Source organism: Protopterus annectens, chromosome 5.part0 (assembly GCF_019279795.1).
Source record: "Protopterus annectens isolate FY-2018-M chromosome 5.part0, PAN1.0, whole genome shotgun sequence".
Taxonomy (NCBI): domain Eukaryota; kingdom Metazoa; phylum Chordata; order Ceratodontiformes; family Protopteridae; genus Protopterus; species Protopterus annectens.
Genome location: NC_056735.1, coordinates 623964817 through 623983762, shown reverse-complemented (window position 1 = coordinate 623983762; position 18946 = coordinate 623964817). Strand labels below are relative to the sequence as shown.

Sequence of the window (18946 nt, the reverse complement as noted above, 5' to 3'; positions counted from 1 at the left end):
TATATATATATATATATACACACACACACACACACATGTATGTGTGTGTGTATACACACAAAACATACAGTTCATGTGCCACTGGGGTCAGCAAGGACGATTTTTGAAGCCAGCATATGTTACATGCCATGAATCTAAGAGAGAGAAATGACAAGGTGGTGTCATACAATGTATCCCTTGGACTGCCTATGTTCCACTTCTCTTGGATATCCATTTGAAGAAAAGGACACTGCTTGAACTGTAGTCATTATCAGTGCAGCTAGAGGCAAGACCCAATTGCTACAGACAGTTGTTTCTATGAAAGATTTCTTATACAGTCACTTAGGACTAGAAGGCTTGCACATTTTTTTCAGTTTCAAATGCATCTTCTTGCAAAGAATACAAGGAAGAGCAGATTTAGATACAGTGAGACTAGCAGAAAAGAAATAATTAAATGATAAATGTGTTCCTTATCCTCAAATACAGGGGACACGGATACAGGTCACTACAGGTTTCAGCTCCTGTACATTCGGATAATACAAAATCTGTCAAACTGCTGACAAATGAAAAGACTGCAGTCATTGGTTTAGGACATGCATGACTCTTCTTGGAATAAAGATTTCTAAACATGTCTGCCTGAGTTTATCACTCAGTGATGCATGTACCGTCTCTTTTTTGGTATGTGCAGTTTTTCTCCCCGGGCCTCAGCTGAAAATGGACATATATCCAGTCGGACTATCCTGGTCAACAAATGTAAAATAAAATAAATAAAGCTCAACATTCTGTACCTCATTCACACTTGTTTTCATATTACAGTCACAGTTTTCATTACACATTTCATTAATACTGTACGCATCTTCTGTTCCTTGGAATGTCATATTATAGCAATAACCCACGCCTGGGTCAGGGTAATGCGGGATTTACCCACGGTTGGCGTGGACCAAACAAAGACAACCGTGGGTAAATCCCGCATTACCCACACCCAGAAGTGGGTTATTGCTATTATACTATGACATTATTTAAGAAAAGAAATAATTACTTTTCTTAAATAATGGCATTGTATAATGCCTCTTTGCTGCCCTTCCGCAGCTGTCTGATATCCGCGGCAGTTCTGATGTACTGCGCATGCCTACGCAGTACATCAGAGCTGTGGCCAAAAGCAACGGAGAAAGCAAGATCTCCGTTGCTTTTTACTGTTTTGCTATGTTAAATGGGTTTAACATAGCGAGACAGCTTTAAAATAAGCAACGGAGATCTACGTTGCTTGTTTTAATGCTGTCTCTATGTTAAACCCATTTAACATAGCGAACTGGTTTAAAAAGCAACGGAGAAAGCAAGATCTCCGTTGCTTTTTACTAATGTTGCTATGTTAAAGGAGTTTAACATAGCGAGACAGCTTTAAAAAAAGCAACGGAGATCTCTGTTGCTTTTTTTAAACCTGTGTCGCTATGTTAAACTCTTTTAACATAGCGAGACAGTGTTTTAAAAAAAGACTTATACTAATGGAAAAAGTCCGGGTAACCGGACCTTTTTCCATTAGTATAAGTCGATTTACAATGTGCACGCTGGCCAATCAGCGTGCATGTTTTGGAATATTAATAGGGGTTCATGGTAAAATATGCTGTTTTCTACTACACGCATACAAACAAAACAAAATTTTGCAAAGGTGTCTGAGTTTTAGTTCACTTCTTCAGTTCGGTGTTCTGGTTACACAGCAAGGCGAGTTATTAAACAATGTACCTGTAAAAAGTTGCTTTTTCTGAGTTCTGTGCAAGTAATTCTTCCAGACCAGGACCTGTTTACTGTATAAAATATCCTCTGTATTACCTATAAAAACAAAGGCACATATTTATAATAAAATATCTAAAAATCTGGAATAAGTTGTCATTTAAATCAAATTCAAGCAGGGTGAATTCAGTATAATGAATGCAGTGGTTAAAAAAACATGTTGGTATACTGCAGCCATGTTTAAAGTCATAAAAACTTACATTATTTCACTGTAATTTACATACACCATGGTTTAATAAAATGCTTTTAAAGTACTATTCCATGCCATAAGCTATTGTTCACTAGTAATAAAATTCTAATATATCTTGCATATATTGGCCATCTGGCCTGAACAATGTTTACTGAACTTATGTTCAAATGTAAGGTTGCTGCATCAGAATCTTCACAGATATGAAAATGACACCAGCACTTCATATAAACCTTTATTCAATTATGCTATTTGGATAGTGAAAATAAAAAAATAATTTATATCTGCTCCCAGAACTAGCCAAATTTCACAAGTACAGGGCAGGCTGGGAAAACAAATTATTAATTCACGGCCCTGATGATCTGCAAGTTAAACAGTTTTTCCATTCATAGGCACTGAACAGTATGTAGAAAACAGTACAAAATAACTGTGAATAAAACCTGTATTTATAGTTGGTTTGTGAAGTATGCAACACAAGAGCAAGTTGTTTTGCATACATCACAAGACAGTCGCAATTTAATTTGTAGTTCCCCCTCACTGCCTACAAAAAACTGGTGTATGCATCTAGGCAGCAAGGTTCCCAAATGCTGTATGTAAATAGAGTAGTCAGTGAGTGGGGTCTATGCAGGTATGCTTTCCAACATGCTGCCCTAATCAGAGGCTTGAGTGGGACATGATGCAAAGATGTCCATACTATGTAAGTTTTGAGAAGGATAAAGCCTTCAAAAGGGATACATGTGCACAGCAATCTTGCAATCCATACCTATGAATTTCAGTGATTGAAACCTGTAGAGGGTGAAGTGGAACAGCTTCACACTGTTCAGACTGTTAATTGGAGGTAAGCAGTGGTGTGCTTGAATAGGTGTGTGTGTGTGTGTCTGTGTATACAAGAGAGACAGTCTGTGAATGGGTCCATGGATGTTGGTCCATGAAAGCTTGTGTGTGTGTGGGGGGGGCTACAACTGTTTGTGTCATCTTATTAACAGGTGTTTAGTGGAACAATTCCTACTTAAGCAAATTCCTGGGTAATGAGAGAGATATTACTCTTGTGTGAATGAACATGACTGTGAATTGCCAAATGGCACAACAACATAACTCAGCACACTGATGCAGGATAAGTGGAGATGCTGTGCCATTTTCTATGAATAATGGGGCAACTTACCATAACATTACTTTAGTAGTTCAAAGACACCTCTACAAAATATATATAAACAGATGGCAATCAGCCTGAGATAATCTTGACTTTATGTCAAGAATCAGACATTATGTGGTATAAAAAAGTGTCAATTAGAGAAAAGCTATTAATGGCTGATGAGTGCGTGTATTCTTATTGATTTGTACACATTTTATTTCAGCAAGCTTTGTTTAAATAAAAGATATTAAGTGGTGCTTGTTTTCTGAGAAATAAAGTAAGCCAGCCAAGAAGAGTACTGGTTGCAGGCAAAGTTGATATTATAGAAATTACTGAGACATGGACTAGACAAAAGAAAGGGAACATGCCTATGAAGAACTGTGCAATATTTTGAAAGCAAGGAATGAAGAGAGTTTGTAGCTTGACAATGCATACGTATTAAATGAAACACTGGTTAGGCTATCAGCCTCCCATTTCAACCACAGCAAGTAGCATTATCAAATCATTCGTTTACATAAAGTGGAAGAATTTACTGAATGAATGAACCAGCTGCGTTCTTGTCTTTTCAGTATCTGAGAAAAGGACTGCAGGTGAATGTGAATATTTAGACAGGCATCAATAAACAGTTTAATAAAGACATAAGGTCTGGTCTTCATGGTTACAGAATGCCTACAGTGACCATACAGTGCTCCTTACACAGGACTTGGGAGTTACAACATATGAGGAAGTACCTTCCGGGATACAAGCTTGGAAGCTGCTAAGGAAGGGAGCTAAACCTTGAAGAAATACTTCCATTTGACACTTTTAGTAACATGAGTAAAAGGCTTCTTAGCCACTATTAAGGTCTTAGTCTCTCTTTTTCAACGTCCTAAAGGACGGAAAGAAGAACAAAGCCTACAAGCAAAGATATACTCTTGAAGAAGAGAGCAAGAGGCACAAACTTGAATGGGACCTACTACTGCCAAGAGACTTGAGGATAAGCAACCAAATTCCTCTGGCTCATCAAGGTCCAAGCAAGTAGAATCTGATGCTCTCCAATCAGACCTACATTAAAAGCCATGGGAGCAGTGGAGAGGGAGGAAACCCATACATCATCAGGCCACTCCACTGAAGGGAAAAGGCATACCTACCCATGCTCTTCAGTTTTGTTAGACTGCAAAATATAGACAGAATTGCATTCTCCCAGTATGCAAAGAGGTCTATCTCCGAGACACACCAGTGGTTGAATACATCATCATCATCCAGAATTCTATCATTCAGAGCAGGACATGGATATTGATTCAGCGATTAAGACAATTTTCCTCCACTAAAAGGGACTGTTGTGGTATTTGTGGAAAGGAATTGATAGCACTGACATTCGGAGTGTGACATTCGGAGAGTGTCCTTGCATTGACAGCAGGAATTTATGCTGCCTCATTTGCTCTAATGCCATAATGTCATCCGGTTGCTTGATCTCAAAAGGATTCTGAATTCATATGCCCCTCCAGAGCCTGAAAGGTATAAGAAGTCTTAAGACTTAAGCAGACTATGTGCAGTCCTCTCTTCATAAGGATAAAGTAACACTTGCCTATAAACTTGCCAAAATAAAGCTATTTTCTACTAATTTTCAGGACAAGCTTTTACCAGGAAAGGAAGCACTCGGCCCGTTTTCAGGTATGCTGGAATGGTACACCATGTGTTTCAGGCTGGGAAGAAGTGCAACTTACCGTAACAGCAGATGATGGAATGATCACTTCTGCAGTAGCCTTAGCTATATGGGAGATATATCCTGGCAGGGCTATAATAGCCGACCATATTCCACAGTTTCAGGGCACATCCCAAGTGCCCAAACTATCAGGCAGCTCAAACTGAGCAGACAGAAAGCCAAGTTTGAGAGAGAAGCCCCTCAGAGCTTTCCTGACAAGAGAGAGAGGGAGGCTGAACCCTGAAAGGGCAATGCTAGGAACAAAAAAATAAATGTCTACACCCTGGCATAAAAAGCACAACAACAAATAAGGGGGGGTGGATGGATGGAAGGAGGGATGGAATGGCTACTGCAGCAATGATCATTCAAACCTCTATTGCTGTGGCAAGTTTAACTTGCACAACTGTGCTATGTTCATCATATTGATCACTGCTGCAGTATCCTTCGCTATACTGGAAGATTACCTTGCTAACTACATTTGGGAGATGGAAGGAGAAGAGTCCAGGAGCCCTGGAGAATGGTCCTAGCAAAGCTTGATCTGGACCTACAGAAGGAATCAAGCTTACATTGCTTTGTAAAAGTTACATACAGAGGACCAAGGAGCAGCTTCTAGAATCCATCCCATTCCAAAACACCATAGGTGAAGCCAGGTCCCTTGCAGAGTGGGCCTTGACCCTGCCTGGAACAGCTTTGCTATGGTGAATATAGCAAATGCTAAATCTTAAACAACCATTTGTAAATGGTCTGTTTTGGCACACAGGATGCCCCCCCCCCCACCTTTGCAAGAAATTAATAACTGATCCAATGATCTAAAAGATTTAGTTCTGTCAAGATAGTGCCTGAGTAGTCTGTGGGCATACAAGGTATGGAGTGTCCTTTCTCCCTCATTTTTAGGTTCAGGAAAGAAAATGGGGATGGATCGTTTGGCGTAATGTAAACTCAGATACCACTTTACACATAAAAGAAGGATTAGCTCTATTAAGTAACAGCTTAATTTTATTTCTGCCAGTATGAAAACAGAAACTGAGCAGAGAAAGCCAGTGGACTTATATTTCTGGGTGAATTTCAGTAAATGGCTACTAAGTGCACTGCCTGGATGCCAGGAAAAAAGGAAATGCAGAGGACTTGAAAGAAAATCAGCTAGAAAAGGTGATGAAAAACACTGACTAGGAAGAGTACTGCAGCTGTTCAGCAAAAAAAAGCAATGCAAGCTCCAGACATGACTTCAAGTAACCTACAGGAAAGTATAACACAAGTGCACAAAGACCTGATTAAAATAAAACACTGATGGCGTATATAAACTCAAATAAAAGACTGGAAAATATGGACGAAGCTTTAAATAGATATTCAGATGAGGCAAAAACAAAACCACTGCACCAGATAAAGTTCAGACCAGGCTCCAATTCAGATGAGGTGATAAAACTGCAAAAATCAGAGGCCGAAATGAAGAAAAGGCTGGCTGAATATGACACTACTCAAGAAGAGATGTTTTAAAAAATAATAGCAGAGGACAGAGCACATAGGGAAACCTGATATTTTCTGCTGTAAAGAAGGGACAGGTTATATTAATTTTATGAAAGCACAAATAAGCAACTGGACTGGTATTCCACAGCACAGCAGTTGTTGTTAACTGAAAGGGCACATTGTGTGCACGCGCCAAACCTGGTTATAAGAAAGCAACCTTGACCTTTAATAGTAAAGATGCAATCCTACCAGCAGGAGGAGTTGATTCTGACAAAGGAGGAGTTGATTCTGACAAAACTGTGGCAGAATGACAAAGGACTAAAAGTGGGAGACAGCAGAGTGTTTCTGAAGAATGATTATACTCACTGTACACCAGGCAGATGTGGAGTAAATTTATTCCACTATTCAGGGAATGTCGAAAAGCAGGTGTGAGATTCAAACTGCTGCACCCAGCAATCTTCAAAATATTCTTTCCTGGAGGGACAAAATCATTTTTGATGCGGTACATGTTAAACAGGAAACAACAAAAGTTTGCCCAACAAAAAGTGAGCTGTGAAACAGGTGGAGATTCTGCATCTTCTTCTGGTAATAAAGACCACAGGAAGACGGGCCAGTGAAACCTTCACCAATGTTTCAATGGAAAATGATTGAGAGAAGGAAAAAAGCACACGAGTTGACTAGAACAACTGGTAGTTAATTGGAAATGAAGCACAAACATGATTTGGGAGATGAACAGGAATAAAAACAATAACTTGGAAATTCACAAATGTGGGATTACAAAGCAATAACATATATATGAAACATGACAGAACAAGAAAATCTGGAAATATTGGACTTTTTTTACTTTGTTAAACTTGTAGGAGAATCTAAAACATATACCCTACTTTATGTCATTAATATTCAGAAACCTACTCATTAGAGGGGAAGAGGGACAAAAGTAAAACTATTTTTTCTTAAAAGTAATATTTTATAGTGCATGATTTTCTTTGCATGCTATAAAGTTTTCTTAGTTATTTTTAAGGGTAATAGGAGTACTAATATAAACAGGTGCTCCTTTTTTTCTTTCACCCTTCTCACTTTCTCCTTGTTCAGTTTTAAGAAATGTAGGCACTGCAATGTAAAAAAAAAAAAAAGTCTGGTTAAAAGAGCATGACAAAAGAAAAACTGATGCACTTTTTCTCGTTCTTGCATGGGGGAATGACTGGATTAAGGCTCTTATCTTGATCAAGTAGTAAGTTTTAAGAGAAAGCAAGTAAATGTTGATCAAGTAGTAAGTTTTAAGAGAAAGCAAGTAAATGAAAGAACACTGGATATTATAAAGCTTTTTCCTAGCAAATAAATTTATGCTTAGTAGAAACTCTGTATCTGGTTCTTGTGTCTCCATGGAGACAATCTAATAAAGAAAAATGGCTAGGATATAATGTTTTCTGAAAGCATTCAAATGTTTTCCTAGCTGGGAGAACTATAAAGATAAGACAAAACCAGACAGCACTGAGTAGAAGCACAGGTGTACATCATGCATCTTATCATGGAGGTTAACACAAGTCTGTGAATATGGCTGTCAGTTTGGGACCCATGTTCCTATTAGGAGGGTAAACGTCAATATTTGAAGACGTATATAGTTTTGTGTGTTAGTATTAAGTTAATAGGTTTTAGGGAATACTGTGTGTGTGTGTGTGTGTGTGTGTGTGTGTGTGTGTGTGTGTGTGTGTGTGTGTGTGTGTGTGTGTGTGTGCGCGTGTGTTTATTTGACTGCTTTCAATAAAGCAAAGTTTTGTAAGATGTGGCATAGGCTAAAACGTGGGTATGACAAGAAACAACTGTATACAAGATCAATTTGCCAAACAGCATATGCAAGTAACACAAAAGCTGGAACTAGACAAAACAAAAAAGCGGTTAGACATAAAAGGTGGGAATAATAACTTCAACACAATGATGTTTTCTGTAATATCTTTAAATGTTAATGGTCTCACAGATAAAGGAAAAGAAAGAGTAGTGAACTATATTAAAATGTAGAGTGCAAATGTCAATGCTTCAGGAGAAACACTTGGAAAGAACTGAACATGTGCATTTGATAACTTTTTCAGAATGGTTATTCAGCAGAATACCTGGGACAAAGGAAAAAAAGGAGTACTTATTAATTGCAAGAGGAGCTCCAATAATGATAGAACAGGATAAAAATGATAAGAATGGTAGATTTGTATTACTAAGGGGCTAATGGCAAGGGAGGAGAATTACATGGCATGCATTTATATTTCTCCTAAAAGTGCTATAATAGAGCTCAAGAAAATTCTGGGAGAAATAATCTGCTTTCAGCAAGGAATATTACTTATAGGTGGTGACTGGAATTTGATTTGCAGCAGTGAAGATATGTCTGTGGGCACAGAAGGAAAAATATAACAAAGAAGGGTATTTTTTTGAAGAAATTAATGAAAATATTTGGCATGGAAGATGTAAATTCAGTACTAGGAGTTTGGAGTGAGTTTACATACTATTCCCCAAGATACATAAACTGGGCTAGGCTAGACAGAATTTACATTTCACAAGAACATGTGCATTTAATTGAAAGTCTTGATATGCACCCAATAACTATTTCAGATCATGTGCCAATAACAACTGAAGTAAAAACACAGGGTAATGAAATAAAAATGAGACACTGGCACTTTCACACCTATCTGTTGAAAAGAGAGGAATTCAAGGAATGGGTAGTGGAAATTATTTAGGAGATATTAGAGAAGATATATATTTCTTTTGAAAAATATAGCTAGGGAGTGGAATAAATTAGAGTTTAAAAATATGGTGGAAATAAAAGAAAGAAATATGATTAAGAAATACAAATTTCTGGGAATTTATGAGCAGGACAATGGAAGCATTTGCATTCCTTGATAAAACAATGAGGCTGGTTATGAGGATATATGAAGTATCAGTGGTGAAAATTTAAGTGAGTGGGTTCCACTCTGATAATTTCTGTTTGAGCAGAGGAACCGGGAACGGGTGCCCCCTTTCCCCTTTTTTATTTGCATTATATTTAGAACCACTGGCAAAGAAAATAAGGGACTCAGAAATTCAAGGATATAATTGGCATGGAAGTCAAGAAAAGCTGTCTCTGCAGATGATATTATTTTATCCGTGATAAAACCAGAAAGGGACATTTCAGTGTTGTGGAACATTTTAAGACAGTTTCAGATCTTCTCGTGATACAAAATTAATGAAGCTAAAACAAAGGCAATTGCTGTAAATTATATACCCCACACACAAATTAGTTCAGTAATATCCTTATTTATGGGGACCATGCTAAACTTAAGTACTTAGGAGTATGGATTAAAAATGATTCTGGTGTGCCATGTAAAAGTATGTGAGAAGAAACTAAACAAAAGATAATACAAAAAAAACTGAGGAAATTGGAAGCGCTGTTATATGGATATAGAGTCTTTAGTCTTATACACAAGTCAGGCATATTTTTATCAACCAGAGGAGAAGTTGTGGATAGCAATTAATAAAAAGCTGAAGGATTTTATCTGGAAGGGGAAGACAGCAAGAGTCAAGCAGGACAAGCTGATTCTTCCAAAAGAACAAGGCGGACTTGGATTACCCAATTTGAAGGGGTATTTCTGAGGTACACAGTTACAGCTTCTATATACAGCACAAGCAGAAACCTACAGTGGCTATAAAAAGTTTACACACCCCTGTTAAAATGCCAGGTTTTTGTGATATAAAAAATGATGCCACAATAAACCATTTCAAAACTTTTCCCACCTTTAATGTGACATATAACCTGTACAATTTAACTGAAAAACAAATCTGTTAGGAGAAAAAAATAAAAAAGTATAATATGCTGGTTGCACAAGTGTGCACACCCTTAAACTAATACTTTGTTGTGTGTACACATCCTTAAACTAATACTTTGTTGAAGTAACTTTTGATTAAATTACAGCATTCAGTCTTCTTGGGTAGGAGTCTATCAGCATGGCACATCTTGACTTGGCAATATTTGTCCACTCTTCCTTGCAAAATCACTGCAAACATGTCAGATTGCGAGGGCATCTTTTATAGCCATCTTCAAGTCACTCCACAGATTTTCTATTGGATTTAGGTTTGGGGTCTGGCTGGGCCATTCCAAAACTTTAATTTTCTTCTGGTGAAGCCATTCTTTTGTTGATTTGGATGTATACTTGGGGTCACTGTCATGTTGAAAGGTGAAATTCCTCTTCATCTTCAGCTTTCTAGCAAACGCCTGTAGGTTTTGGGCCAAAAGTGACTAGTGTTTGGAACTGTTCATAATTCCCTCCACCTTGACTAAACCCCAGTTCCAGCTGAAGAAAAGCAGCCCCAAAGCATGATACTGCTACCACCATGCTTCACCGTGGGGATGGTGTTCTTTTGGTGATGCGACATGTTGTTTTTGCGCCAAACATACCTTTTGGAATTGTGGCCAAAAAGTCCAACCTTGGTCTCATCAGACCATAAAACATTTTCCACATGCTTTTGGGAGACTATGTATTTTTTGCAAATTTTAGCTGGGCCTGGATGTTTTTCTCTGTAAGAAAAGGCTTCCGTCTTGCAACACTACCCCATAGGCCAGACATATGGAGAATACGGGAGATTGTGGTCACATGTAGTACACAAGCAGTACTTGCCAGAAATTCCTGCAGCTCCTTCAGTGTTGCTGAAGGTCTCTTGGCAGCCTCCCTGACCAGTTCTTGTCTTGTCTTTTTATCAATTTGTGAGGGATGTCCAGGTCTTTGCAACATAGCTGTTGTCCCATATTTTCTCCACTTTTTGATGCCTGTCTTCTCAGTGTTCCATGGTATATCCAATGCTTTGGAAATGTTTTTGTACCCTTCTCCTGACTGGTACCTTTCGACAATGAGAACCCTTTGATGGTTTGTAAGCTCTATGCGAACCATGGCTTTTGCTGTAGCAGGCAACTGAGTAAATGTCAGGAAAATCCTACTAGGACAACTGAACTTTATTTGGGGTTCATCAGAGTCTCTTTAATTGGTGGCAGGTGTGTAGCCAAGAAGAGTGAATGCTGTAATTAAATCAAAAGGTGCTTCAACAAAGTATTCGTTTAAGGGTGTACACACACAACAAAGTATTAGTTTAAGGGTGTGCACACGTATGCAACCAGCATATTGTGTTTTATTTTGTGTATTTCTTCCCCTAACAGAATTGTTTATTTTTCAATTGAATTGTACAGGTTATAGGTCACATTAAAGGTGGGAAATGTTTTGAAATTATTTATTTTGGTCTCATTTTTTATATCACAAAAACTTGGCATTTTAACAGGGGTGTGTAAACTTTTTATATGCACTCTATAGTTCAAAGTGGAAAGGGATGATGATGAAACAGGGATGGAATCTCAAGAAACAAGGGCAGACTGGAATTTTGGATGCAGATCGTTAAGGAGAACAATAATCATACAGAATATTACATTCATAAAACAGCAGAAAGTATTCTATGAACTAAGCCAACACAGGAATGGAGAAAGGAGATTCTGCCGATAGGGATGACTGCAATTAGGGACACAGACAATAGGCAAGAAGTGCTGGAATTTATTGGAGAAAATTGTAAAAGGAACCAAGGCAATGGGAGCAAATAAGTAAAGGGGAAAGGTAAAAGAATGGGAAAGACACCAAGAATGTATCTGGACTGCAGGTCAGACATCAACTTCCCTATCAAGGATTGATATCAGAGTATAGGCAAAGAGAAAGAAATAGGGGGTTCTAAATGAAAGACCAGACTGGTAGAGGTTTTAGTAGAGTCTAGAACAGAAGCTGCTATGAAAAAAAGGAATAATTAGTACAGCATATAAAATACTGCAATAACTATAACAATCGATCAGAGAAGGTTAGACAGGATTGGGAAGAGACTGGATGATCAATTCCCAAAGGAACAATGGGTGATATATTTTTATCTCCCAATTAAGCAACAGAATCTAGAAGAATAAGGATTTTTGCTTGGAAGTGTTTACATAGGTATTTTTATACCCCAAACAGACTCTGGAGAAGTTTTCCTCAGGTAGACAGCAAACGTTGGAGGTGTGATGGGGAAGAAAGAGGTAATTGAGAACATATTGTTTGGGAGTGTAATGAGTTGGGAGACTTTAAAGATTCCATGCAGACTACTCTGTCAGAGATACTGGGTGAGCAAATTAGTGTATCTAGGGAAATGATTTTTATGAGCTATGACAGAGAATCGGAATTGCCTAGACATAGTAAGGCCTTTCCGAGTCTAATTATGATGGCTGCCAAAAAAGCAATTACTAGAAAATGGAACTCAAAGTCTAAACCAACTGTACTAGAAGTACTGACTATAGTAACAGAGATAAAACAACAGGAATTGGGATATTTAGAAAAGGGTATGAGCAAATTGCATAGAAGAAAATAGGAAATGTGGGAACAACACATACAGGGGAGGAAGGAGGTTTAAAAGAAGGCGGGATTTAAATGAGTTATGTAAAATGTGACTGACAATGACTGGATAGATTATAAGTGATGTATCATGTTTGCGACAAATTATGGCAATATGGTTTGTGATGTATAATTCTTGCAACTAAGATTATGTCAACATGGTTTGTTTTCATATAATGTATGACTGTCCATCTCATCAGTAATAATTTAATAAAGATGTTTCTTGTTTAAAAAATAATTAGATTTCAAAGAAACCCTGTTCCTATGGAAAATGAGATAGGGTTAACTCACTATAACAGCTTGCAATTTAGATATACTTCTTGTAGAGGTCAGACCAATCAGTAAAATCATTTTCCAAGTTAAGAACCTCAAGTTAGGTTTGATGGGTCAGAATGGGAAAGGAGGTGCCACTGTTTTTTCTTGGAGACTTCTTATGCAAAATTCCTTGCAGAAATATTTTGAAATTGAGGTTGAATTGAAAGAAGAGCTGAAATGGCAGATAAAAAACCTTGATAGAGGAATAAGAAAGGCCACTGGATATAGCATACAAATATTATGAAACCAGAAAACAACTAGCCTTGAATGTGTGCTGGTTAAGTTGCTGGCACCAGCCAGAAAACCTTTTCAATTTACTAATATATAATTTTGTTGCCTTTATTAGTACCCACTGTACATACTCTGTAAACAGGTGCTAAAAGGAATTATTCAGGCAGTCAACTGAAGTTGATAGATGTTGGGGGTATATCAAACACCCCTGTTCTTGTGCAAGTATAACCAGTCTATGAAGAAGCAATTACTCAAGGCCATTTCCAAAAGAAGGGAGAAAGTACAGTTGTGTAGATGTACCATATATGTAGATGTTAGAGTGTATTCACTGTTGCAATCATCACATTTGGGTTATCCCTGGATGTGGAGAAGAGAGGCAGGTGGTAATGCTTGGTGAAAGTGTGAACAGATGTCCAGGTGGCAGCCACCAGGATGTCCCTGGTGGGGACTCCTCTGAGGAAAGCTGCAGAGGTGGAGGCTGCTCTGGTGGAGTGTGTCCTGACCCCCTTGGGGGGAGGCTTACCATGCTGTTTGTAGCAGAAATGGATGAAGTGTGCTATCCATTTGGAAATGGTTTGCTTGGAGATGGCTTTTCCTTCTGCCCTGTAGCAAAGCTAACCAGCAATTGATCAGACTTTCTGAAGGATTTAGTCCTGTCCAGATAGTATCTGAGCTGTCTGTGCACATCTAGAGAGTGAAGAATCCTTTCCCCTTGTTCTGGGGATTAGGAAAGAAGGTGGCCAAATGAATGGATTGGTTGAGAAGCACACTGGACACCACCTTGGGCATGAAGGATGGGTTAGTTCTGAGGGATACCTGGTCTGCATGGAAGATGATGAAGGGTTCCCACAGCCATGAGTGCTTGCAGCTCAGAGACTCTTCTGGGTGCAGTGATGGCCAGAAGGAAGGCTGTCTTCCAGGAGAGAAAATTTAACTCTGCAGAAGAAGCTGGTTCAAAAGGAGGCAGTGTGAGCTTTTCCAAGACAAAGTTAAGGTCCCAAGCTGGTGTTGGTGCCCTTTCTGGGGGGCCTCAAGTTGCTAGCCCCTCTGAGGAACTGTTTGATGAAAGGGTGTGAGAAAAGTGGCTGCTCAGCGGGAAAATCAGCAGAAATAGCAGAGGCATAAATTTTTATAGAGGAGAAAGAGAGACCATTGTGTAGTAGGTCAGCTAAGTAATCCAGGATGAGAAGGATGTAGGGCTATGCTGAACTGGCCCCCTTACCCTGGATCCAGGTGCAGAACCTTTTCCATTTATCTGCATAAGACTTTCTGGTGCTAGGGCGTCTGTCCTGACGGATAACATCCAGAACCTGTTTACTGAGGATGGCAGACTGGTTCGGGGTTAGGGAATAAGCCAAGCTGCCAAACTGTGTGTCTGCAATTGGGGATGCATGAATTCCCCTTCCCTCTGTGTTAGGAAGTTTGAAATCTGAGGAAGATGCCATGGGGGCAGTGGGGACAGACTGCACAGCAAGGGGTACCAGTGCTGACAGGGCCAGTCTGGCGCTATAAGAATTATCCTTGTTTTTTTCCTCCCTTATTTTGAGCAGTACCCTGGGGATGAGAGGTAGGGGAGGAAAGGCATAGACCAAGAGGTTGACCCAGGGGAAGGTGAGGGCATCCATTTTCCAAGCCATGCAGTGATGCCCCCTAGTGCAGAATTTGCTGAGCTGATGGTTGGTGTGGAAGGCAAAGAGGTCAACCTTCGGGGTTCCCCATTTCTGAGTTATTAGGGTGAAGGTACTTCTGTTGAGCTGCCACTCGTGTGGGTCCAGAAGGTTTCTACTTAATTGGTCTGCCAGGGAGCTGAGAGCACCTGGTAGGTATTGTGCTAACAGATGTAGTTGCATGGAAGAGGCTGTGAGCCAAAGTGTCATGGCCAGCCTTCACAGAGGGTAGGAGTGAGTCTCTCCCTGTTTGTTGATGTACCACATCACAGTAGCATTTGTCTGTCTTGATTAGGTGAACCTCTGGAGAGAGAAGAGGTTTGAAAGCTATCACGGCATGCTGCACAGCCATCATCTCTTTTTGACTGATGTGCAGGGGGATTTGCTGTGAGCTCCATTGGCCCTGTATGCACCTGTCGTCCAGGTGTGCATCCCAAGTGTAGTCTGATGTGTCTGTGGTGAGGGGTGTGGAGAAGGGCAGTCCCTTGTTGTGGGAGCATGCTGTTGCCCACCAAAGAAATTCCTTTCTGAGGCAAGGAATTATAGGTAGAAGAGTTTCCAAGTCCTGAGAGTGTTAACACCAAAGGCTCTTTAAGTACCATTGAAGTTTCCTCATATGGAATGAGGAGTATGCAAGATGTCATGAACCCTGTAGTTTGCAGGACTTTCCTTGCAGAAAGGTGGGGTCTGGTGGCCAGTTGAGAGAAGCAGGCTGACAGGAAGATGTGTTTGTCTAGTGTAAGGTATGCCATCTGGGATGCTGGGTCCAGACTTGCTCCCAGGAAGATTATCCTTTGGGTGGGCATCTGCTTTGATTTCTTTTCGTTGATTGTGTACCCTAGGGAGGTTAGTAGACTCTTTACAAAGGCCAGGTGCTTGAGCAGCTTTTCCTGGCTGTCTACCTGAATAAGGCAGTCATCTAAGTAGGGGTAAATTTGAATGCTTGTTTGCCTGCAAAAGGCAATGGTTGGAGCCGGGCATTTTGTGAAAACTCTGGGAGCAGTAGATAAGCCAAAGGGAAGTGCAGAGAACTGAAAGTGTTTTGATCCTGCCCTGAAGCAGAGAGATTTTCTGCATGATTCCCCGATAGAAATGTGGAGGTAGGCATCTTTCAGATCCAGGGTGGCTAGCCAGGTGTCCTTGGACAGCACGGGTAGCAGCTGCTGGAGGGTGAACATTTTGAATTTTGGGATCACCAGGAAGGTGTTTAGAATGGATAGATAGAGGATGGGGCGCCAGTTGCCCTCTCTTCTGGGCAGCAGAAAAAGACTGGAGTAGAAGCCTTGGGCTATCTGTGCTGCAGGAATGTGCTCTACTGCCCTCAAAGAGAACAGGGAATGAATTTGCTTTTGAGCCTCTGCCCACTGATTTGGTGGTAGATCCGGGAACCCTTTTGGGGTAGGAAGGGTGTGGAAGAAGAATTTGTATCCCTGAGACACAATGTTCAGAACCCATTGGTCCTTGGTAATGGTGGCCCAGGTGCTTGAGTGAAAGGAGAGTTTTCCCTCCTAGGGGTAAGTGAAGGTGGGCAGAGGGGTGGTTGGGAGGAGGTCAGTCATTGTGAGTTCTTACCATAAGGGGCTGACTTAGAACTCCTTGGTTTTGAAGTAGAGCTAGTCCACTGCTTAGATCTCAGCATTCCCTGGGGCTGCTGTCTGGGGGGGGGGGGGTCTGCTACCATGGGGGCCTGTTTACTAGGAGCAGGAAAGAACCAGTGCCTGGAGGGACAATGCCTGCTGAACCTAGGGGGCTGGACCTGTAAGAAATCTTTAACTGTTTGCATAGATTTTGCTTTTTCTTCTATCTTTTTTAAGACCTCTTCTGCCTTGGTGCCAAATAAGTCATCTTTGCTCAAGGAGGGCATCAAATAATTTAGATTTGACATTGTCTGCCAGGGGTTGTTTCTTAAGCCATGCATGTCTTCTAATGACAGATCCAGTGACTGCTGCCCAGCAAGAAGCTTCTAGGGCATCAAAACCATAGTGCAAAGTGTGTTTAGTTACTTGACCTGCAGAATGCATTAAGTCTTGTAAATATTTAGATTTTGCCATAGCAGGAAAGGAAGACATTTTTTGTTTGAGTTCCAAGGTATGTTGCTGATATTTAAGCATATGGAACTGACAATTTAGTGCTCTGATAGCAAGAGTAGCTGAGGTGTATACTTTTTTACTCCATCTGTCCAATGCTCAGGAATCCCTGTCTGAGGGGGTGGGATTCTTAGCAGAGGTTGCTTTAATCCCTTTAGGTCCTTGAGAAATGACCTCAGGGTCAGCTGTTGGATTTTTAAAAAGATATTTGAGTCAGGGTCTCTATAGTACCTGTCTGGTTTTCTGGGAGCAGGAGGTAGGGCGTCAGGAGTCAAGCTGGATTCAAGGAAAACATCATCCACCGCATCCAGAACTGGGGGGATGGCTAAGGGTCTGTGCTGCGGAAGATCTAGGAATTCCCTGAGCCTCTTTTTAGACTGAGGGTAGTCCTGACTCTCTCATTGGAAATGCTCCCTTAAAGTATGCAGGGTTTCCCCAAAGGAAAAATCCTCTGGAGGAGAGACTGAAGGAATGGATTCCTCTGCATCAGAATTCTCATAAGTGAAGAGGGGTTGCATGTTTTCATAGTCAGATGCATCAGAGTCATCTGACTCTAGTTCAGAGAAAACTACTGGGGACAGATCTCTCTTCCTTTTTGAGGGGGTAGCTTGGCTTCCCCTGATCAGCATGATAAGGTCTTCTGCCATTTTAAGCATTTGAGATTGAGGCAAGGTAGCAGATGCCTGCGAGTAGGTAGTTGATTTCTTGAATGTGGTTCGAACCCTGGGCCTAAGGGACTCTGCTGTTTTTGAAAGAATGGTAGTCACGAAAGAAGACGTCAGTTTGTGTTGAGATTCTGTGGTGCAAAGGACTTCCTCGGAAGCCGGTGCCTGCTCAGCAGCTCCGGACCCATCCAAGGTAGAGATGACCAGGGGATCCTTAGTCGAAGAAGAGTTTTGCAGCATACCGGACTCCAAAAGGGTCTTGGTAGCGGCCTACAAATCAACTGAAGCAGGCATCAGGGGCTGCGAAAGCACCTCACTGAGTACTGAAGGACTGACTACTAGTTTAATGGAAGAGTCATCGGAAGGTTTGGACCGGTGCTGTCTGTCTTTATCTTTGTGTTTTTTTCGGAAGATCTGCTGTCGGATGGCTTACTGAAGCCATATTGGAATTCGAGGACTGTAAACAAAAATATATGGCTACAATAAGGGCTCGATGATGGATAGTTCTGGTGTTAAAGCACAGAAGTGACAACGGGGGACATTGTAGTCTGGGCCAAGACAAGTGACGCAGTAAGAGTGGAAGCCTCGGCATTGTATTTGCTTTCCACAGGCGAGACAATTATTAACTTTTTCTGACATTGGTTAGTGCAAGAAAAAAGGATCCCCAATGAGGTACTTAGCTTTAGAAGACTTCAACTTCAATTCGGAAACAAAAACTCAGGTAGTGGCTGACTGGCACTCGTGCAAACTGCTTCTGCGTTGGGCTCCACGGCAAGAAAGACTGATGTAATGGCTTTGGCTGCCTTACTTTATACCACTGATGACCTGATGTCAGTCCTCAAGTGACAGCAACTGACGCAGAAATACTAAGTCTCTGGTATTCGGGCCGGCCAAGGGCTACCCTGGTAGGGATAACCCAAATGTGATGACTGCAACAGTGAAACACGAAGAACATCAACATTTGCCTAAGCCAGAAGGGAGTCACCACAAGGATCTTGGGGAATTCCTTGCAAATCCTAATTAGTGCCCTGGATAATAATGGAAAGGGTGAAAAAGCATACAAAAACATTCCTGTCCAAGGAAAAGAAATAGCATCCGTCTTCTAGGCCCTCTTGCATGGAGTCCTGGAACAAAATCTTGCCAGTTGATTGCTCAGAGAGGAGGCAAAGAAATGCAACTTAAGGTACTTCCCCACAGATGGATCAAATTTTGGAAGACCCCCCCCCCCCCATACAATTGTGCTCTGATGGAATGTAGGATGCCTGTAGAATGGTACTGTGCTATGAAGATATACCCCAAGCTAACATGGCTAGTCTGCAAAGGGGGTCGGACCT

General features: G+C 40.7%; 1 protein-coding gene across 2 annotated transcripts in view; it reads right to left on the bottom strand.

The window, feature by feature from the left end:
* The window catches only part of PPP2R3B (protein phosphatase 2 regulatory subunit B''beta), a 1731184-nt gene that overhangs the window by 542988 nt on the left and 1169250 nt on the right, over window positions 1–18946 (bottom strand). For both annotated transcript variants that reach the window (XM_044072461.1, XM_044072462.1), the window contains exon 6: window positions 1720–1806. In XM_044072461.1, the coding sequence (XP_043928396.1) occupies window positions 1720–1806 (87 nt within the window). The remainder of the gene's footprint in view (window positions 1–1719; window positions 1807–18946) is intronic.